General features: G+C 46.2%; 1 protein-coding gene across 1 annotated transcript in view; it reads left to right on the top strand.

Annotated features, from left to right (window-relative positions):
* Nucleotides 1–23519, top strand: part of LOC122805677 (glycogen phosphorylase, muscle form) — a 761024-nt gene that overhangs the window by 462341 nt on the left and 275164 nt on the right. The window contains exon 14 of the mRNA XM_044076012.1: nucleotides 5989–6136. Coding sequence (XP_043931947.1) covers nucleotides 5989–6136 — 148 coding nt within the window. The remainder of the gene's footprint in view (nucleotides 1–5988; nucleotides 6137–23519) is intronic.

Raw genomic sequence — 23519 nt, 5'->3', positions numbered from 1 at the left:
TTCGCAATTTCCTGTTTTAGGGACCACTCGTGAGGCATAAGAATTGCCCTGCTTAATCTGTCCGCTGTCACATTGGATTTCCCCGGGATGTGCGTTGCAGTCAGAAAATGTTGAGAAGAAATTGCCCATTGCCATACTCTGAGCCTCTTGACAGAGGGGGGGTTGGGGGTAGGATTTGGTTCCGCCTTGTTTGTTGATGTACCACACCACGGACATACTGTGTATTTGTATTGCAATCGTACCTGTCGGAAGAGAGCTCTGGAATGCTTGCAACGCCAGAAGCACCGCTCTCATCTCCAGGACATTGATGTGCAAGTGGTATTAGTGTTCTTGCCAAGTCCCTTGGACAGTTTGTTCCAGGTAATGCCCCCCCCCCACCCTATCTGAGAAGCGTCTGCAGTTACTGTAGCCACTGGTTGGAGGAGAACAAATGGTCTGCCTGCTGTTACCTGCATGGACTGAAGCCGCCATCGTAGGTCCCTCTTACAGGTGTTCGTAATGAGAATCTTGTGTGACATGGTTAAATCCTGCATGGACCACTGTGCAAAGAGTAGCCACTGTAATATTCTCATATGTAGACACACCAGTGGGACTAACGTTATTGCAGCTGCCATTGAACCCAGAACCTTGAGGACAAATTTTGCCTGCACTTTTTCCTTCATGAGCAATATTGACACCCGATGGCGTAGCATTTGAATTCTTTCATGAGGCATTTTTCAACCATGTCTTTTGTGTTTGTCTGCCCCTATAAAGGTGATATGCTGTGAAGGCAACAAGGCAGCTTTTTTGAAATTCATGGTAATGCCTAGTTCTGAGCAGAGATGAATGGTGGTGTCTCTTGCCCTGGTTAGTAGATGCTCGGTGGTGGCGGTCAGGGGCCAGTCATCTAAGTATGGAAACACCCGGAATCCTAGATGCCTCAGGTGAGCCGGAACTACTGCCATGCATTTGGTAAACACTCTGGGGGCTGTAGTGAGACAAAAGGGCAGAGCTCTGAATTGGTAATGACTGGCTCCCAGCCAGAAGCTTAGATATCTCCTGAATCGCCTGTCCATCTTTATATGGTAGCACGCATCATGAAGATCTATGGAGCACATCCAACTGGCTTGTCCCAGAAAGGGGAGCATAGACTGCAGTGTCACCATCCGGAACTTTATTTTCTTTACCAACTTGTTCAGTCTGCTGAGATCCAGAATTGGTCTCAATTCCCCTGTCTTTTTTGGAACTAAAAAGAACCCTGAGTAAATTCCAGATCCGGGGACTTCTTGGATGACTCTTTTTTTTTTTTTTTTTTTTTTTCCTAGCAACTTTTGAATTTTTAGGGTTGCTAGATCCTTTTGACTGGGTGATTATGTCTGGGGTAGATCTTGTTGGAAGGGGTGGAAGAGAAAAAGGGATGTTGTATCCCCTGGAAATGATAGACCGTACCAATTTGTCTCGAGTGATGTCCAGCCAGGCTTTTGGGTAGAGCGATAATCCCCCCCCCACGACTGCCTCCACAGGTGAACAGGCGGGCCTCCTTTCAGGAGCGCTGGAAGGGCCTACCAGAAAACATATCTCTTGTCACCTTGATTCTGCGGACCCCCTTTGCCATGAGGGTGGCGTCTTTCATTGTTATTTCCCCCTCTGCCCCGGGGGGGGGAAATTCACCACGTGCAACCAGCGAAGCTCCTTTGGATTTCTGGAACCACATTTTTCCACCCTTCTGACTTTTGGGATAATGTCTTGTAGGGATGGAGAAACATACTCCCATGGCAGATAGAATTTTGCTATCTTGTTCGTAAGAGTCTCTTTCACTTTTGGCCCGAACAAAGATGAGCCGTCAAAAGGGGCATCAGTATAGGAAGACTTGAAGCGTTCAGCAAACTCACAAAGATGCAGCTAGGAATGTCTCCTCAGAGCTATTCCTGTGCCTGCTGCCCTGCTCGCTCCATCGGCCACATAAGAATTGAGGCACATGGAGGAGTTTGTTATAGAGTTTAAGGTCACAAGATGAGAATTTACTTTGTCGGGTACCCCCCAGCTGTAGCACCTTGGAGGATGTCGCCTAGCTCCCTGAGGAGATGCCTCTGAAGTCAAGAAAAGTGGGATAAATAATTCAGCAACCTAAGGGTGAAGGCCGCTGAAGAGAACATACACTCCCCGTATCTGTCCATCGTTTGAGACTCCTTATTTGGCGGGTGGACAGATGAAGAAGTTTCGGCTAATTCCTTCTTGGTGGCTGCCGCCGCCACCATAGCATCTACTGGGACACTTTTAGTTAGAAATTTTGTCCTCCAGGGCTTTAATAAATTTGTTGGGCCTTCTCGGAACTGGTTCCACCGACTCTAGAGAGCCCCGCGCTTTTCGACTGACTACACCAAGGAGCTGGTCGAAAGGCGGAGACACCCAAGAGATGAAGGTTCAAGAACCAAACGCCTCTAGGTATACAGACTCCACTTCAGAAGGGGAGAGAATCTTCCAGCCACCTCTCTGTTTCAGAATCTCTAAGATGTCTGAAATGGAGACATCCTCAGGGGGTGACTGTGGGGACCCTTCTGAATCCTGTAAGTCTGTATACGACGTGACAGACTCTGGAGTCTAGGTGCTTCCTCCTACAAGTTCTCTTCCGAAGGACTTCCTTGGAGGGTACTGCGGGGAGGTTTCAGAAGAGAGGGTCTCACCCATTGGGGCATCCCAAGGCATTGGTTCTCTACACTGGGGCTGGAGGGATGGTGTAGAGGTTGACAATGACCCTTTTTTGGGGAAGAGCAAATGGAGCCGAGCGTGTAGCAGTCTCTGAGGAAAGCATACTCCTCATCGCCTTGAAGGCACCCAGATCCTGGCCCGAGAGAGCTTTTGGCTCCGAGGCTGATGTGGGTGCCAAACTCACCTGCGCCGAAGCCTCGTGTGGAAGAATCGAGTCCGACAAGGGTATGATTAGCCCCCCTGGAACCGACGAGGGAATGTCTGCTCCCAGATCCCTCAATGGAAGACAACATGGACAAGATCAGAGCAGATGTCGGAACTGAGATACTGGGGGTGATTCCTGGAGCCTACTGTTCCACCACAATGACCACCAGGCACTCTGGCTCTGAACTTGTTGGAGGAGGAATGGAAGGTAAAGCAGATTCGGTAGTCTGCTCCACATCCGGTTGGGCTGGGCTCGCGAGAATTTTTGCAAGTGCAAGCGACCGAAACAACCTCCTAACCACCCACTCCACATTGTCGTTCGATAAGCTCCTGGAAGACTGAGAGGAATGGGTGGATGATCTGTGGCTACCAGGCACCGATTGCAGCAAAGGAGACTGTGGCACCGAGTGGACCAGCTCCTTTTTTGGCTCCGAGATGGTTCCGAAGACGCAGAAGGAACTGAGGGAGAGTTAGACTTCTTGGACCCGATAGACTTTGGATCCGAGGATGCTTGTCTTTCAAGTCTGTTCGTCGGCTCAGAACTTGGAACCAACAAAGCTGATTTGTTTGCGGACGTATCAGAGGATTTCAGGGCCTGATTCCCTTCCACAGCCATCTTAAAAAGCCCTTTCAGTAAACCACTGACTATCAGCTTGTTTTTCTGTTCCTGCAGGACCCTTGAGCAAAAGTTATGGCATATAGGACAGGAATCCTGCAGGTGAACGGCTCCTAAGCAATGTTCAAGAGTCACACTTCTTAAACCCGGACTGTTTAGACTTTTTGGTTGAATCCTGAGACATTATAGCAAAACTGTCACAACCAAACACTAGTGCTACGAAGAAAACACAATTTAAATGTAAATCTACACTAAAGGTAAATCACACAGCAGGAGGTAAAAAAACAAGTGTTTTTTTGGAAAGAAAAGGGAAGGGTTAGAGGAGAGGTCTCTAAGTTAACTCATTTCTTCCAGTACAGCTCTTTTGAGTGTGTACTTTTATCTCCTAGTGGGTGTGGCTTGAGCCTTTAAAAAATGAAGCTAGTAATAAGTAATCATTGGCAAAGGTCAAATATCTACACAATTGAGTCTGCCGTCATATATTCTTCAAGATAAAAATCTTCTGATACCTTGCACATAGCATGGTTTTGGAATTTGTTTGTCTTTCGGCTTTTCCCGGTTAGGGGTCGCCACAGTGGAACTCCGGTCTGCTAATGATTGGCAGTAGATTTTCACTACCGCTGAGGTGCCAGCTCAACGTCCAACCTACAACGAAGGCACGCCCATTTACGCATGTCTTTCGAAAGCCACCCAACCGCGGGAAGGACATGCAGACTCCACACAGAAGGCACTCCCCGCACTCCAGCCGAGAATCGAATGGGAGAACCTCTTGCTGTGAGGCAACAACGCTACCGCCGCACCACTGCGGTTGTCAGCATGGTTTTGGAATTATTAATGCAAATATGAACAAGCAATAGTTGACGCCTAGAGGCGTCAGTAGGAGGTAACTGCAGATGCACCTGGAGGCGTCACTGGAATGTAACAAGTTAAACGATGGTCTCCTGTAACCTGAGGAGACGTCTCTAACTTAAATGGCGAACCCTTATAAAGATAGTGAGAAAGAAAGGGGAAGGAGAACCCTCTAACTAAAACGGGCTAAAACAAAGAATCCTCTAACTTAAATGGATTTGTAGAAAAAGGGGAAGTAAGAAACAGCCGGGAAAGGGAGAAAGACCTGAGAGGGAACGACGGCCCACACACGGAAGCAGCAGAAAAAACAGCAGAAAAACCAACAACTACTCTCAAAAAACACACCAGAAGATTAAGCTACCTCAAAATGGTTAAAGTACTAAGAATTAGACCCAAACTATCTTAATATAATAGTAAAAGACAAAACTTAACCTGAGACAGTGAAAATGCAATCCCAAAGCTTCAAGCGGCAAATGAGATCTGGTTAACAGTCACTAGGCATCTTGGGATAGGGTGTAGCCTTGTGCCAGTGAAAGCTTTAGTATGTGGCCGAGTTGGAACCGATGCTCTGTTCCGAACCCAACCATCAAGAATGAAAGCGAGAAATGACAGCATAACATTATTAGTTATCAGGAGAGACTGGCAGTCTTTTCTCTGTACTCCGTCTGTTACAGGCTCGTGCATGGAGTTCAATGTCTAGGCTTTCATGCTATGAAAGATCCAACCCCTATCTGATTTTCCCACTCCTTCGTAGAACTAGATGAATGACAGATTGGCTTGATAGATCCATATCCCAACATTTCCCTCACCTCTGGAACAAACTTCCAGTACATGTCAAGCAGAGTAGCACCCTTGCCACCCTCAATTTAAACCTAGGTAATTGGATAGGCAGCTTAAAATTCTCTCTTGGTCTATCTTGTCATGCCCATCTTGAGACTAGAGGGAAATTTTGAATAGGTTTTTTGGCTAGGCTTGAAATGGTCTGCAGACCCATTTGCCTTGTACTCAACTTAACAATGGTTTGAAGTGTCAGCAGTAAGGAGTGGAATTGATGGTAAAGAAATAGGAAATTATCTTGGAGTGTTGATTAAGACCAGAGTGAGAGAGCAGTAGTGGCATCAGAATGCTGGGATGTATTGTCATGGGGATTAGTCCCAGAAACAGATGTAATTCTTCCACACCACAGGACCTTGATTAGAATATACCCGAGTACTACATATAGTTTTGAAGGCCATATAAAGAAAATACCATTTGGCTGATGGAAGGATCTAGAGGAAAGCCACCAGAAAGATCTATAGGGTGCAGGGAAGGAATATAGCAAGGCACAAAGTAGTGCTACCTTATTTCAGATAATTCACATGATACTTGATTGTGCCAGTTTGTTCCTGGCCATTGCTGTAATGGATCCTCTTGGATCAGTTCACTGTCCTTGCAAACAAAGTAAAGAAATAAAATATAGTTGCCTATAGTGCTGCTAACAGTTAAGCTGTTTATTTTGTTGTGGTGGTAAGAAAGTTGATTGCTTAGCATGTAAAATGCAGTGTTCTACATTTTTTTGAACTTGTAAATTATTTTTTCTTTTCTGTTTTTAGGGAAATTCTCATCCGCATTTACCTTTGTTTGTTTTCTAGGAGAACAAATTAAAATTCTCTGTATATTTGGAGAAAGAATACAAAGTTAAGGTGAATCCCAACTCCATGTTTGATCTTCAGGTGAAGCGTATCCATGAATACAAGAGACAGCTCCTGAACTGCCTCTATGTTATCACCATGTACAACCGTAAGTAGACACATGCCGTGTGACTGAAATGCAGAGATGTATACTGACTACTTAAGTAATGCACTTTCCTTGCCTGAATTTAATGAAAAGGTTAAAAATAGTAGATCTGATGTTATCTTTTCCATCTCGATTCAACATGTGGGTTATTGGATCTACTTCTGATCAAAAATCATGCATATCCCTTAGACTTCAGCTTGCCAAGCTCTGCCTCCTTTACCCATAATGCCTCACCTAACTAAGAATACCTCATATCTATTTTTCTGCCATTTCTGGACAACAGTACCAACATTGGTCAGCTAGAGCTTATCCTTTTCTGCTGGTTTTAGCATATTTTTGCTCCCTTTAGTCCTCTACTCTGATTAGTAGTGCCTTTAGGTACAGGTAGTATGTAGACTTAGATTAGATTAAGTAGTGTAGGTTTAGGATGAGAATAGTGTGTCTGAAGGGTTTGTAGACCTTTTTCTTGTAGGTTAACTTTAATGTTTTTTTTTTCTGTAGTGAGTAGTTGTATTTAGTATGCTATTGTATAGGAATTAATATTGTAATCTGTGTGAAAGTTTTTGTCATGGATCCAAAGGAATTTAAAATGTGTGTGGAATGTGGGCATAAGCTACCTTCACAGGATGCTCTTGATAGGTGTGTTTACTGCTTGGGGGCCGTCCGTCTAGAGTTGCCTTGCTTCATTTGTGAGGGATTCAGCTCTTGAGCCATTAATGAGAGGAGAGCCAAGTTAGTGTTAAAGGGCATCCTTCCTTCTGGCGATTCTTCTTCTCCCACTAAGGGAGACAAGTCGGATAAGGGTTGTACACACCAATCTGAGGACCCCAAGTCTTCTAAAGGAGAATGTACATGGCCTGCCCCTGCTTCTGGTGCTCTGTCTGGTCTGCTGGATCCTAAGGTCCTAAGACTCTTGGATACCCGGCTGCTTCTGCTTCTCTGCTGGCTCCGACATCTCAGAGGCAGTTGCCTTTGATACTAATTTCATGGAAAATTCCTTCCCTGGCTTTAAGCATTCCTAGTCCCTTTCTTTCCAAGGCGGGCTGCTTCAGGATGGGCTTGGTCGTATTTCTCACCTTCTAGTCCACAGCAGTTCCTGCTGGAATCCTCCCCTTCTCCACCCTGGATCTAGGCATCTCTAGTTCGGATCCAGTCAGCAGAGTCCTGCCTGCCAGACTGACCTCCATGCCCCCTTCCGTGGCTTTATCAGCTCACTTGTCTGTGTTGGTTGACAACCTAAGTACTTTGGATTTGGAGCAGCTGATAGTTGCATCTGTGCCTGTAAAAATGACCTTTTGCCTCATTTCTTCAGCCCTGGTTTATCTCACCTTGATTTTCTCCCTTGGGCCCTATGGGTTTGCTGTCATCATGGATGGTTGTGTTCCCTTCCTGCAGGCCAGTTTCTGCAATCTTTTTTGGGACAGCTCACCCCTCTTCACTCTCCCATTCTGCCCCCACCCCTGCCTGGGGCCCCTGCCTCTTCCCCTTTTTTAACTGGAATCTCTGGTGTGGGGAAGTTTCAGGGAAAGGTTTGTTCAAGAGGAAGGACCTGGACTCACCTGTTATAGTGACTAACACCTGGATTCACCTGAGCAGTCTCTCACAGAGGATACTGACCTCTGAGAGGGGTCCCACACATCCCCCCATGGTGCAGTCTCTTTTGGCGATCTGTTGGAACCTCTTTGTCATTGTGCATGGGGGTGGACCACTGAAGCCCCTTCTCTGAAGGAGACTGTATTTTTGGAGGCCGTTGGTGTGGGTCCTTCCACTTCCTGGGTGCCGCCCCCCCCCCCCCACACACACACGCAGTTATTGACTTGGTGTCTGTGAGTGTGAAAGGAGCCTGATATGGTGGTACAGATTCCCAAGAAGCCTGATAAAATATTTGCCCCTCTTAAAGATCAAGATTCCCTACTACCCCTACTACAGAGGTTTCAAGTCTTCCTTTACCTGGACAATTGGTTCCAAACTGCTCCCAAGAGAGCATCCTTTATCCATGACTAGGGATACCTTACTCCTGGTAGTTGACCATGATCCTCAAGGAACTACACAACTGAAGTCAAGTGTCTATCCTGTTCAGACACCTAGAATTTATAGATTGACATTTGGACACTATTTCCTTAACTGCGCAGCTGCCAGCGTCCAGAGTTTTGAGTCTTCAGTCTCAGGCTGTCTCTTTGCTTTCTTAGGAAAAGCGTTTGGCTTCTCTCTTGAAACTGTAGGAGCTTATGTCGGCTTCCATCGGTCTAGTTCCTCTAGCGAAGTACCACATGAGGTCTCTGCAGTGTATTCTAACAGTGCAGTGGTCTTCTTTATTGCATCCAATGGAGTTTCCCATAATTCTGACAAATGTATGTCGAGATCAGATCAGGTGGTGGCTGCAGTCTCCTTTTGTGTTAATGGGAGACTGGCACAATCACAATGGAAACCTCCCTTCTGGGGTGGGCATTTCTAAGGGATTACAGTTCAAAAGACCTGGTCCGCTTCTGAGGCTAATTTGAGGCCAGTCATCCTTGCGTTGCAGGCTTTCCAGGGCATTCTCCCCAAGGGTGGGATCTCAGTTCAGACAAATAATATGCCAGTTATTTGGTATTTGAACAAACAAGGGGGACCCAGTCTTATTTTGTCAGGAGGCCTTGAGGTTTTGACAGTGGGTTATTTTGTAGCAGGTTCTGATTCCAAAGTATATCCTGGGGAAGTCCAGCAGAGCTTCATGGGATATGTGTGCTGCTATTTGTGTGGGCTCTCGCACTGTTGTGTCCCACGACAAGCTGAACATTCAATCGCAATCTAGTGCTTCTTTTAGTTACCCCATATTGCAGAATACCCTTCCATAGAGTGCTCATGGGTGTTGCATCCTGGGGATTCTGTCCCACAGGTTGAATCCAGACAGAAAGGACAACATCGGATATGAATGTTATGCACTTACCAAAACGATAGGTCTGTGTTGTCTTTCTCCATCTGGTTCAAACCCTCCCCCCCAGCCTGATTGTTTGGCGAGTCTTTCTTCATAAAATGATTGAGTTGGGAAGATTGTTTTACCTTGTTTGTGAGGTCTGTAATGTCTTTCCTTTTAGAGTGGTGTTTTGCAAGTTGAGGCAAAGAGGTGCAAACTGTAGCTGAAGTATTCTTAGTTGAGTAAGGCATAATTGATAGAGGAGGTGGTGCTCGGGGAGCTAAAGTGTATGGGATATGGCCAGTCTGTGTTCCTAAATGGATCAGCTAACCCACAGCTGAACCAGACTGAGAGAGACGAGATGGATCTATCATTATGGTGAGTACATAAATTTAGTTTGACAATTTTAAAACTGAGTTGCATTATAGGAGCCAGCTCTGTGGCATAGAGGGATAAAGCCCTGACTGAGTGCAGGCAACCGAAGGTCCTCAAAGTGCTTGCATACCTGTAGGACCTGGCTGCCTATCCTGAGGGACAAGGAGGCAGCTCTGGCTTGCAGCACGGGTGATACCTAGGAGGCATGCTAGGTGTTCAGCCATTGAGGTTTGTGTCAGCTGAGCTCATGCTACAGTAGTATGTGCTTCCTAAAGACCCAAGTGAAAACCATCATGCAGATAATGATTGTGGATTCAGAGGGTATTCCCTGGGGGAGTAGGTAAGCTGCCTTCCAGTATCAGCAAGCTGGCCTGCTCCCTATCTGCCTGACTCATGCAGTGGCATGGACAGCTGATGGGGATTCTCAGGCAGAGCTCTCATCTAACCCACCTTTGAAGCCTAGCCAAAGCAATACTCATTACTTATCCCTTTTCATGAAGGTTTTTGGGGGGGCCAACCTATGGGTGCATTTGCAATTTCCCATCCATTCATCCAGGTGGGGGTTGTAGATGGCTAGTGAGATACTTTGTTTAATATGAAGAGGGCATCTGTTCTATAGAAGAGTAAGTCTTTGGGAGACTAATCTATCCCTGCATCAGGTTCTGCTCATGTTGCAGTGGAAGTTAGAGTTTCTGCTATGAATGTGTTTCATGGTGTGTGTGTGTGTGTGTGTCTGTGTGTGTGTGTGTCTGTGTGTGTGTGTGTGTGTGTGTGTGTGTGTGTGTGTGTGTGTGTGTGTGTGTGTGTGTGTGTGTGTGTGTGTGTGTGTGTGCATATATAGACTGTCACTGTAGACAATCATATGAGACTTTGTAAGCTAGGCAAAAGTCACCCCATAGCAGACGGTATGAGACTGAGAAAAAGGACGTAAAAAGGAGTAAGCCATTTTGCGTAAGACATAGAACTCAGTCCCTTGAATGAGGAAGTGTTGAGGTCATTCAGGTTAGATAATGTGTTTGGATATATTAATGTCAAAGGGGAGCATTGTATTCAGTTACAGGCATAATAACAGAGGACTAGAGAGGGATGAGAACATTGTTGGATGCCCTTCAAGAATGCAACTGCAGTCCTGACATATGGGTTGTCCTGCCTCAGGCAGCCCTTCGGTCGGCCAGATTCCAAAGTCTGGGTCCGGCGTCGGCCGTTGTCGCCTCCTCCCCGACATCAGAGCGGCTGAAGTATAAAGGCATCCGCCGACGTCATCTTTTTCAGCCTTTCTTGCCGCGCGGTGCCCAAAGCAGAAGCAGTTCGCAAGTGCCGGTCGGTCAGCTCCTGTGTTTTCAGTTACCGAAGTCATCTAAAAGCTAAGTACCCCGTTTGGGAAAATTTTTTCTTGCCTCAGCCGATGTCAGAAAGAATTGAAAAAGTTAATAATTGTTTGTCTTGTGGTAAACAAATACCTCATAAGGACTTCCATTCTTACTGCCTCCCTTGCCTGGGCCCAGACCATGACGTCTCGGCCTGTGCTTGCTTTAATAAGCGCACACTCAGGCGCCGGGCAAAATTTGCCGAAGACTTTTTTGGCGAATCTTTTGCTTATATCATGCCGTCGGAACAACCGACAGCACATTCTACCAAAAAACGCAAGGACCGGGACCGACATCCTCGGCCCGCGTCGTCCACCGATACCACGCCTAAGCCCTCCGCGAGTGCATCGGTCCCTTCGGAAGCGGTAATTCAACCGCCCCAGGCCGACGACACCGCTTTAACGCGTTCTTCGGTCCCGGAGATTTCAACGGTGCCTGTTGTTGATTTTCCTCCAGAAACCGAAGCTCTAGATTTACCCGACGCCATTCCTGTGGACAAGGTTACCCCTGCACGTGGGGCAGCTAGGCCTCCGGTATCCATGTCCATCAAGGCCTTTGCACGTGCTAAGGCTGCCAGCCAGGCCAAGGCCCATCCTAAATCTACTTCTCAGGGCCCCTCTTCTGATAGACAGATTATGACTCTTGCTGCAGATCTAATCTCTCTTATCAGGGGTTCTCAGCCGCACCCAGACAGAGGTTCTCAGCAACCTGCAGATAAAAGGCCTAGAACTGAGCAGACAGACACCCTCTCTTCAGATGAAGCCTCTGGGGATTCAGAGCACTCAGATACCCAGGAAGAATCCTTCCAGGCCTATGAGGACTCGGATGCTGAGGATTCAATTCCCTCTGCTTCCCCTCCAGAGGATATTTCTTTTGGTGAAGTTCTCCACTCCATGAGAGAACATTTTCAGTGGCAGGGTCAGGAATTTTCTGACTCCAGGAAAAGGCTACGCACCTTCCTTAAGCTACCCCAACACAGACCTTTAGCTATTCCTCCAGTGTTGGATGTCCTTGATGATGTATACTCAGACTCCAGTGCTTCGCCTGATTCTCTCCCTCCTGCTCCTGTCAAGCCAGACAGATATTACAGGGTCCCTGAAACCCATAAGCATCTCTTTAAGGCCCACTCTGTGGATCTAGAAACTATTTCACAGGGCCCCAAAGGAGTGGCTACTTCCTCGGCCAAAAACCCTCTGCCCGCTGACAGGGAAGCTAGGTCCCTGGAGAGATGGGGCAAAAAAGTTTATACCTCTTCCACCCTTGCCATGAGGTCACTCAACTGCCTTTTTCATATGTTTCAGTACCAGGATTACTTAATGGATGATTTGCAGAAAAGGTTAGCCTCTCCTGAGCCTATAGAAGGCATTGCAGGATTTGGTTCATGACACTCAGCAGGTTAGCAATCATTTTTTTCAGTGTGGTTATGATGCATTGGAAGCTTCATGTAGGGCAGCCATGACAGGGGCCGTTATACGTAGACATGCTTGGTTGAAAGAACAGCCACTGCCAGACCATGTTAAAGTTAAGCTCCTGGATGCACCTCTGGATACACAGAAGCTTTTCGGTGCTAATGCACAGGATGTGTTGAAGTCTATTGAGGAAAAGGCAAAATCAGTACAGACTGTCAAGGATTTCCTCCAGGTTCAGCCTCCCAGATTCAGCAGGAATTGGCCTTCAAAGAATTGGTCCTTTCCAGACTCAGACAAGTTTCAAAGGGGAAAAAACAGGCGTGCTCGAGGTAGAGGGCAATACCGAGGCTCCTACAGGGGCCGCCAATGGCAACCACCAAATCAAAGAAGTGGCGCAGGGAGTTCACCTGCACCACAGGGACAATCACAATGACTTGACTTTCACTCCGCCTACCAAGGCTCAAAGAGAAGCACCTCTAGGCGGAAAATTATCCTTATTCTCAAAGAACTGGCACATTTTAACCAAGGACAAATGGATTCTGGACATAATAGACAGAGGTTACAGGTTCCACTTCCACACCTTACCAACAAGACAAGGCATGCCAAACCTGCCACAAAATCAAAGGGCAGAGGCTCTCTTACAAGTTTCAAAGCTGTTACAAATAAAAGCTATAGAAAAGGTTCCTCCTCAGGAACAAGGCCAGGGATTCTATTCACAACTGTTCCTTGTTCCAAGAAAAGAAAAGCAATGGAGGCCTATCCTGGACTTGTCCATTCTAAACCCCTTTCTCATTGTGCCAAAATTCAAAATGCTGACGTTACAGCAACTCCTTTCCATGCTGGGCAAGGGGTCTTGGCTGGTTACTCTGGACCTCAAGGAGGCATACCTGCATGTCCCAATCAGACACAGCTGCAGAAGATACCTCAGATTTCTTGCAGGAACAGAGCATTATCAATTCTCAGCATTGCCGTTTGGCTTATCTACTGCGCCCAGAGTATTCACGAAATGCCTGGCATCAGTAGTTGCACATTGCAGACTCCAGGGGATTCAAATATACCCTTACCTGGACGACTGCCTCATACAAGCAGACAGCAAACAAACCTTGATAAAAAACTTGGACTATGTCATTCAGTTGCTACAGGCTTTGGGATACACAGTCAACATTCAAAAATCAAGACTATTGCCATCCCAAAAGATAATTTTTCTAGGAGCAAAACTGGACACACAATCACAAATGGCTTTCCTCACAGAGGAGAAACCGCATTTACCAGATTACTTCAAAAGCCTAGCAAAACTAACCCAGCTGACAGCAAGGAAGATCCTGCAGGCCCTGGGCTTCATGGCATCTTGCATTCTTCTGATCCCTCTGGCAAGGCTACACATGAGAAAGCTACAATGGTACCTAAAAAGCTTATGGTCTCAACACAGCCACAACCTAGAAGACGTAATACCACTCATTCCATGCCTGCAAAGGGAATTTTTGTGGTGGGCTCAAGCAAGCCATTTAAACGAAGGCATGCCTTTCAACAAAGTTCAAGCAAGTCAAACCATTACAACAGACGCCTCAGATCATGGATGGGGGGCACACACATGGAGGACAGATGCATTCAAGGTCAGTGGACTCCCACGGAAATGCCTCTGCACATAAATCAAAAAGAGATGTTGGCAGTGATGCATGCAATAGAAGCCTTTGGAAAAACTCTTCAACAAGACCATCTGCTAATAAGGACAGACAAACACCACTGTCATGTGGTGTATAAACAAACAAGGAGGCACTCACTCGTATCCCCTCTGCAGACTAACAATGGCTCTTTGGGAAAAGTCCCTGAAACTGAACATCCATTTGCAATCCCAGTTTGTTCCGGGCAAGGACAATGTTCTGGCGGACAGGTTGAGCAGAAATTTCGGGGATCCACACGAATGGATGCTGCATCTACACATTTTCTCACAAATAACTGCATGGGGAAGACCGGACATAGATCTCTTTGCTTCTCATCTCAATCACCACCTGGACAGGTTCTGCTCAAGGACACACCATCCTCTAGCCTGGAGAACGGATGCTCTCTCCTTCAGCTGGAATACCCTAAAAATCTATGCATTCCGTCCTCTACCATTACTGACCAAGGTGTTACTGAAGATCAAAGCAGAGCAACCAAAAGGAATATTGATAGCTCCAGACTGGCCGAGGCAGCATTGGTATCCCTTGGTACTGAGCATAACTCACACCAAACCGTGGCCCTTGCCCCAATGGCCTCTGCTCCTAACTCAACACAATTACAGGACTGTTCATCAAAACCTGCAAACATTACAACTGACAGCTTGGAGGGTTCCATGACTTAGACCCATGTCCCCCTCTCCGAAAAGGTTCAGGAAATCTTGCTGGAAGCACGCAGACCTTCCACCAGAAAAACCTATTCGGCCAAGTGGAAGAGATTCATCATCTGGAATGCCAAAAAGGGCCAGGATACATCAGTGATGAGCATACCTCAGATATTAGAATAATTGGCAGAAATGTTTCATAGTGGCCTCTCATATTCTTCCATTAAAATTCACGCTTCAGCAATCTCAGCAAATTACAACTGTGACCCACCTGTGTTTTCGCATCCCTTGCTAAGACAGTTTCTAAGAGGGATAAAGAATGTCAAACCTCCCAGAAAACCACCAGTTCCTGCATGGGACCTCAACTACGTCTTGGAAAAATTAACTCTTCCTCCTTTTGAACCAGCAGCATCTTCAGAAATGCAATTTCTCTCCTGGAAAACGGTCTTCCTGTTGGCAGTTACCTCAGCAAGAAGAGTCTCGGAGATACAGGCCCTCATGGCAGTACCTCCCTTTCTCATTTTTCATCAGGACAGAGTTTCTCTAAGGACCAATCCTTCATTCATGCCAAAAGTGATATCCAGGGTGTCTCTAAATCAAGCAATTCACCTGCCTACTTTCTTTCCCAATCCTCAAAATAAAGGGGAAAAGCTGCTGCATACTTTAGACATACACAGACAATTACGCTACTACTTGGACAGAACAAAGACCATCAGGAAGTCTGACCAACTATTTGTAGCCTATGCTGCCGGAGTACAAGGAAAGGCAGTCTCCAAACAAACAATTTCAAAATGGATTGGACACTGCATCAGATTCTGTTACTCCTTCCATGGAAAGGGTGTGCCAGCCAATATTAGGCCACACTCAACCAGAGCTATAGCCACATCCACAGCCTTTCTAAGAGGAGTGGCTATAAAGGACATTCTAGAGGCTGCTACATGGAGCTCCGTGCATACATTTACCAAACACTACAACCTGCCTTTATACTCCAGATCCCGAGCAGGCTTTGCTTCTGCAGTCCTGCAGGGTCTTTTAGCTACACCATCCCTTGCTTAGATCCTACCACCCCCAGCTTGGCTATGGTATTCAACCCATATGTCAGGACTGCAGTTGCATTCTTGAAGGACATAGTACAGTTTTGTACCTACCATAAATGTAGATGTCCGATAGATATGCAACTGCAGTCAGGTTTTCCCTCCCTCCTACCCCTCTGCTTTTTCCTTGGGTCCATTCCCCCTCTCCTTTTTAGCTGGGGATATCTGTTATGGTGTATCTGTTTATTACTGTTGTGCATGTCTGGAATTTTTTGTTTATCCATTCACAAAATTTAACCTTCCTTGGAGGGCACCTGGCATCTGGGGCAAGAAACACTGAAGAAGATGGCGTCGGCGGATGCCTTTATACTCCAGCTTCTCTGACGTCGGGAAGGAGGCGACATCGGCCGACACCGGACCCAGACTTTGGAATCTGGCCGACCGAAGGGCTGCCTGAGGCAGGACAACCCATATGTCAGGACTGCAGTTGCGTATCTATCGGCCATCTACATTTATGGTAGGTACAAAACTGTACTATGTTCATCGTGCATACAGCTGCAGTCATCACACTTGGGTTATCCTGCCGTCAGGCGGGTCCTCGGTCGGCCGAATTCCAAAGTCTAGGTCCGGCGTCAGTTGTCGTTGCTTCTTCCCCGACATCTGTGCGGCAGGGGTATGAAAGAGGCAGCCGACGCCATTTTCTTCAGTCTTTCATGCCGCGCGGTGCCCGAAGCAGAAGCAGTTTGCAAGTGCCGGTCGGCCAGCTCCTGAGATTTACGAAAAGTATTTCAGCCGAAGTCTTCTTTAAAGCTAAGTACCCGTTGAAACTTTTCTTGCCTCAGACCGATGTCAGACAAAGTTAATAATTGCATTTCTTGTGGGAAGCAAATACCGCATAAGGATTTTCACTCTTACTGTATACCTTGCTTAGGGCCAGACCACGACGTCTCGGCCTGCCGTTTTTGTGCTAGGTTTAACAAGTGCACTATTAAGCGCCGGGTGGAGTTTGCTCTTCATTATTTTGGCAAAAAATGTAATTGTCATGTCATCGGATATACCGACGCCAGTTTTAGGCAAAAAACGCAAGGATAAGGACAGACATCCGAGGCCTGCACCGAGTACTGAGATCACGCTAAGGCTGACTAGCGGTTCTCCGGTTCTCAGCAAGGCGCCTACGCAGCCCCTGACTACCGATGAAACTATTTTACCGGCGACTTCAGTACCCGAGGTCGCAGGTTCCTCGGTCTCCATTCCCACCGCAGATACCGACACCACTCTTGGCGAAAAAACGGAAAGTTTAGCGAGGCCTGCCATTTCTGAAGGCGTTTTCAGGCCTACCACCTTCTCTATTAAATCGTTCACTAAATCTAAAGCTCCAATGAAAATTAAAAAACAGGGTCCTCAGACCCCCTCTCAAGGCCCCATGCCTAAAAAACAGATGCTTAAAATGGCTGAGAATTTGATTACACTCATCAGGGGTTCTCAACCCCCCCTCAGACAAAAGACCCAGGTTGGAGGAAGACTACACTTCCTCAGACCAGGCTTCTATTACCTCAGACCTTTCTGAGGACCAGGATTACGCCTATTCCCCATTTGAAGACTCTGATGCTGAGGAGTCTATTCCCTTGGTCTTCCCCCCTGAGGACTACTCTTTTGGGGAAACCCTACATACATTGAGAGAGCACTTCCACTGGGAAGGCCAAGATTACTCAGATTCCAAGAAAAGGCTCTGGGAATTTCTGCTGCTTCCCCAGCATAGGCCCCTGGCTATTCCTTCTGTCTTAAATATTTTGGATGATGTGTACGCAGAAGCCAGTCTTAATCCAGACTCTTTACCTCCTGCCCCTGTTAAACCAGACAGATATTACCGGGTTCCTGATTCTCACCAGTTCCTTTATAAAAGCCCTACTGCTGACCCAGAGACTATTTCTCAGGGTCCCAAGAGGATTAAGGCCTCTACTGCTAAAAACCCTTTACCTTCAGAGAGAGATTCCAGAGCATTAAAAAGGTGGGGGGAAAAAGGTGTATACATCAGCCACTTTAACCATGAGGGCATTAAACTGTCAATTTCATATGTTAAAGTACCAGCAGTTCTTGCTATCTCAGCTGAAAAGCAAAATGACACAAACAGAACAACCAGATTTGAAAGAGTTGCAGGATTTGTTGCATGGAGCAGAACAAGTAGGGAACATACCTTACAGTGTGGTTTTGATGCTTTAGAGGCCTCATGCAGAGCTGCTGTCACGGGGTCTGTCATACATAGACATGCTTGGCTCAAAGAGCAAACCTTACCAGATCATGTCAAAGCAAAGTTATTAGATGCACCACTACAAAAAGATGTATTGTTCGGTGTTAAAGCTGAGGAGGTACTAAAGAAAATGGAGGAAAAAGCGAAATCTATGCAAACAGTTAAAGATTTCTTGCAGGTGCAGCCTCCACGCTTCAGCAGAAACTGGCCTTCAAAAAAAATTGGTCCTTTCCAGTAACGGACAGACCCCAAAGGGGTAGATACAGACGCCCAAGGGGTAGAGGACAACCTCAAGGATCTTAAGAGCTAGGCAGTGGCAAGCACCAGCCCCAAGAGGTGGAGAAGATAGACCACAGTCATTTAGAAAACAGACGCAATGACTTTCCCCTATGCCTGCCAAACAAAGCTATAATGCATGCAGCACCTTTCGGCGGAAAACTGGCCTTATTTTCAAAAAAACTGGCACATTGTTACAAAGGACAAATGGATTCTGGATATTATAGACAGAGGCTACAGGTTCCACTTTCACACCCTTCCAAAATTGAGAGGCATGCCAAACCTGCCACAAAGTCAATGGGCAGAGGCACAAAAACAAATTTCCGCTCTCATGGATATGAAAGCAGTTCAAGAGGTACCTGCAAAAGAACAAGGTCAAGGTTTTTATTCAAGACTATTTCTGGTACCAAGGAAGGGAAAAGATTGGAGACCCATCTTAGATCTATCTATTCTAAACGCATATCTAGAGGTACCAAAATTCAAGATGCTCACATTACAGCAGCTTCTTCCCATGCTGGGCAAGGAGTCTTGGCTGGTAACGTTGGACCTCAAGGAGGCATACCTGCATGTCCCTATCAGACAAGATTGCAGAAGATACCTCAGATTTCTTGCAGGTTCAACCCATTATCAATTCTCTGCATTGCCCTTTGGCTTATCTACTGCGCCCAGAGTGTTTACGAAATGCCTGGCATCAGTAATTGCTTTCTGCAGACAACGAGGAATACAAATCTACCCATATCTGGACAACTGCCTTATCCAAGCGGACAGCAAGGACATTCTATTTCAGCATCTGGCGTTTGTAATAAAACTGTTAAACTGCCTGGGGTACACAGTGAACAAAAAGAAATCAAAACTAATACCCTCTCAACAGATAATTTTCCTGGGTGCCAGCTTAAATACAATGGCCCAGATGGCTTACCTCACGCCAGACAAACAAGGGCAACTGTCTCAATACTTCAACAAAATGGCAACTTTAACCAGGCTAACTGCAAGGAAAATCCTGCAGGCTCTGGGGTTCATGGCATCTTGCATCCTACTAATACCATTTGCAAAGCTGCATATGAGGAAACTACAATGGTACCTAAAAACTTATGGTCTCAACACAGCCACAGCTTGGAAACAATTTTACCACTCATTCCATGCCTTCAAAAGGAATTTTTGTGGTGGGCTCAAGCATGCCAAAGAAACACGGGTCTCCCTTTCTGTATACCACAAGCAAGTCAAATCATCACAACAGATGCCTCAGACTACGCCTGGGGAGCACACATGGCAGATCAGTGCATCCAGGGAAAATGGTCCCAAAAACAGATGCACCTACACATCAACCAAAAGGAGATGCTAGCTGTGCAAAATGCTCTTATGACCTTCAAGGACATACTGCTTCCGGGCCAGCTATTAATAAGGACAGACAACACCACAGTCATGTGGTACATAAACAAACAGGGAGGGACGCATTCATACCCCCTGTGCAGGCAAGCTATGACCCTGTGGAACACAGCATTGGAATTACAAGTTCAACTACAGGCACAATTCCTGCCAGGGAAGGAAAACACACTGGCAGACAACTTAAGCAGAAATATGATAGACCCACACGAATGGAAGTTGCATCCTCAAGTCTTCTCAAAGATAACTCAAGCATGGGGACAGCCAGACATATATCTATTTGCTACCCACAGAAATTACCAGTTGGAAAAATTCTGCTCAAGGACCTATCATCCACAGGCCTGGAAAGTGGACGCAGTCTCTTTCAATTGGACAGCATTGACAGTCTATGCCTTCCCACCTCTACCTCTACTGACCAAAGTCCTATTAAAAACCAGAGCAGAGAGGCCACAAATGATTCTCATTGCTCCAGACTAGCCACGACAGCACTGGTATCCTCTCCTAAAGAGCCTGTCACACTCACCACCATGGATCCTACCTCAAGTTCCTCTTCTGTTGTCCCAGCACAACTACAAGACCCTTCACAGCCAGCTCAGAACTCTAAATCTAGTCTGTTGGCAAATTAAGGTATTTTCCATATACCTTAATTTGCCAACAGACTCTCCTCTCCAAGGAGGTACAGGATGTCATCTTGGAGGCCAGGAGACCCTCTACTAGAAAAACCTACTCCACCAAATGGAAACGATTTTGTTCCTGGAATCAAGCAAAGGGCCAGAATCCTTGGGTAATAAATATACCTCAGATTTTACAGTACCTAGCTGAGATGTTAAACAGTGGCCTTTCCTTCTCTTCCATCAAGATCCACGCTTCAGCCATTTCAGCACAATACAATACGGATCCTCCTTTATTCTCACATCCTCTATTAAGGCAGTTCCTCAGAGTGGCAAAAAATATAAAAGCCCCACGGAAACCACCAGCTCCAGCTTAGGACCTCAACTTCGTATTGGAGAAGCTGACACTGCCTCCTTTTGAGCCGGCTTCTTCAGCAGAGCTACAATACTTGTCGTGGAAAACAGCCTTGCTTCTGGCTATTACCTCAGCAGGCAGGGTTTCGGAGCTACAGGCCCACATGGCTATGCAACCATTCATCATTTTCCATCAGGACAGGGTTTCCTTACGAACCAACCCTACCTTCATGCCAAAGGTAGTATCCAGTGTGGCTTTGAATCAGACTATTCATTTACCTACCTTTTATCCAAATCCACAGAACAAAGGGGAGAGGCTACTACACTCCTTGGACATTCACAGGCAACTTCGTTATTACTTGGACAGAACAAAGTCATTCAGGAAGTCTGAGCAGCTCTTTGTGTTCTATGCTACAGGTGCTCAAGGAAAGGCTGTTTCCAGACTATTTCAAAATGGATAGCCCACTGCATACGCTTTTGTTATTCATTTCATGGAAAATCAGTGCCTGTATACATCCGATCCCACTCCACCAGGGCTACAGCTACCTCAGCAGCTTTCCTCAGGGGGTTCCCTACCAAGGACATTTTGGAAGTAGCTACCAGTGCACACTTTCACCAAGCACTACCACCTTCCACTATACTCAAAATCTAGAGCGGGCTTTGCCACAACAGTCCTGCAGGGCATTCTAGCCCCTCCTAATTCCGCTTAGTACCAGCCACCCTTACTTAGCTTTGGGATTCTACCCAAGTGTGATGACTGCAGCTGTATGCACGATGAACATGGTACAGTTTTGTACCTACCATAAATGTAGATGTTCGACTGCGCATACAGCTGCAGTCCAGGTTACCCTCCCTCCATCCCCTCTTAGGACAGGGCTTATGACAAACACCTTTAACATACAACCTATTTGCAACTACTGTTTTGATTTATCTACTTATGTATGTTTGCATAACATCATGTATTGCCTTCCTTTCTGGGGGCACCTGACATCTGGGGCAAGAAAAACTGAAGAAAATGGCGACGGCTGCCTCTTTTTATACCCCTGCCGCACTGACGTCAGGGAAGAAGCGATGACTACCGACGCCGGACCTAGACTTTGGAATTCGGCCAACCGAGGACCCGCCTGACGGCAGGATAACCCAAGTGTGATGACTGCAGCTGTATGCGCACTCGAACATCTACATTTATGGTAGGTACAAAACTGTACTATGTGGAAGATGTTCCTTTGGTAATGCTGGACTAGCTGAAAGAATTTTATTATGGCTATAGAGACAAGGTCGTCGAGAGAGAGCTCATTGTCTGTGAAACTGCCTAAGGTCCATATTAACAGTTAGTTTTTGGGGGGGGTATTTGCTGCGTAGTAGGTATTAGGGTACTTGTGTTCGAAGGGCACAATACTGTACTTTTTGCATGTATTTTGGATCATTGCCATGACACCATGTGTCTGTATGATATGTACTCTGTTGTAGGATCTGGGAGTCCTCAGTAGAGTTCATCATAGGTGCAAGCAAACTTGGTCATCCAGAGGCATTTAACATCAGTTTCAACATCGGAAAAGTGGATAATAAATAGAAGTGGCCCCAGTTAGAGCCTGGGGGGAGCCCCACTGATAAATGAGCCTTTTAGTACAGCGTGTGGTTCCATTCATAATTTCTTTCATTGGTTGTGTCTTTGAGCCAGTTTGGCATCCACATTGTTTGCACATGGAGTTTTGTTAAATTCAATTCATTTATGTACAATGAATGTCTGTGGGATGGTGTCAAAAGCTTTGCTTGGATCAAGGTACTCTGTGATACCATTTTGCTGCTGTCCAGTGATCCAGTGACTTTTTCAAAGAAGTTCATTAGGCTGAATGGGCAAGTGTCTACCCTTTCAAACCCAAACCCAAACAGAGTTTAATTTAATTGTCAGATTGGTGACGAAATTCTTAGTTGCCCCTCCTTGATTACATGGTACCCAAAATTAGGAGAAGTGTCAGATGCCGACCTTGGGTCCAGGAGGGAAGTCAGGTAACCAAACACTGTATAAAAGTGGCTATGATGCTGCTTCTAGGGCTACTGCCTCAGGTCTGTAATCATAGGGCATGTACAGAAAATCCTTCAGCCTATTTTGATCATGACCCTCTGGACAAGGAATTATTGTTTGGGGTCACCACCGCTTGAAGTGTTTTAAAAATGGTTGAATTGAGTAAAAATCTTGCAGGGAATGGAACATTTTTTTCTTAACTTCTGTGTATGAGAAAGTACTCCTCCAAGACCGGATGCTTTTACAGCAAGCAGATTAGACCCAAGCAAAAAAAGGTACAAAGGGGTGGTTTAAGAAAAGGTGGCAGTAGGGACAATAAGGGAGAACCTGGAGGGCTGCAGTTACCTGCCCCCCCCACTCCCCTCCCTGTCCCACCTGACCTTTCTTCAACCCCACCCCAAAAAAATAGTAGAAAACCTATATTCATGCTGCCATGTGTAAGGAAAGTATCTCAAAAGATTCATGGGTGCTTATAATTGTAAATGAAGGTTAGAATTCAGTAGACCTCCTCATTGATCCCACATGCATTCCTCGGGTACCAGTTTTAGAGCTGTTGCACCAAGGAGTGAGAAAAGGTACCCTCCTGAGTTGTTCTCCTCCGGTAGACCATGCAGGGGCACCTGGGTTGCAGTTGCCTTTTCCATAACATGGACATGTCACTTCGTATATGCCTTTCCCCATTCTTCTTGACTTCCAGTGTTCTTCAGAAGGTGAAGAAAAAAAAGATGCTGCTCATGGCCTCCTTTTGGCATTGGTTTTGCCTGCTAAGGCAGATGGCAGAAGGTTGCCACCAGACTCTGCTGGACATGGTAGACCTCCTATCCCAGCACAAGGAGTCTGTCGTCTACACCATCCTGCAGGCATTGAGGCTGATAGAGGATAGGGTTTTAATGCCCTTCTAGTGCAAATATGCTGAAGACATGCTCAAAATGTTCAAGGGAGTCTAGGAGCCTTACCAAGACGTGGCACTATATGTTAAAGAGAAATAGGTCCTCCTGGTGCCAGTTACAGACAAGACTCTTAAAAAATGAATCATTTATGTAATGTTGCTTAGATTATAAGATATATAGTAACGCATGTGAAATGT

Source organism: Protopterus annectens, chromosome 6.part1 (genome assembly GCF_019279795.1).
Source record: "Protopterus annectens isolate FY-2018-M chromosome 6.part1, PAN1.0, whole genome shotgun sequence".
Lineage (NCBI taxonomy): Eukaryota > Metazoa > Chordata > Ceratodontiformes > Protopteridae > Protopterus > Protopterus annectens.
The sequence above is the reverse complement of the archived record's forward strand: the minus strand, read 5'-3'. Positions and strand labels throughout refer to the sequence as shown.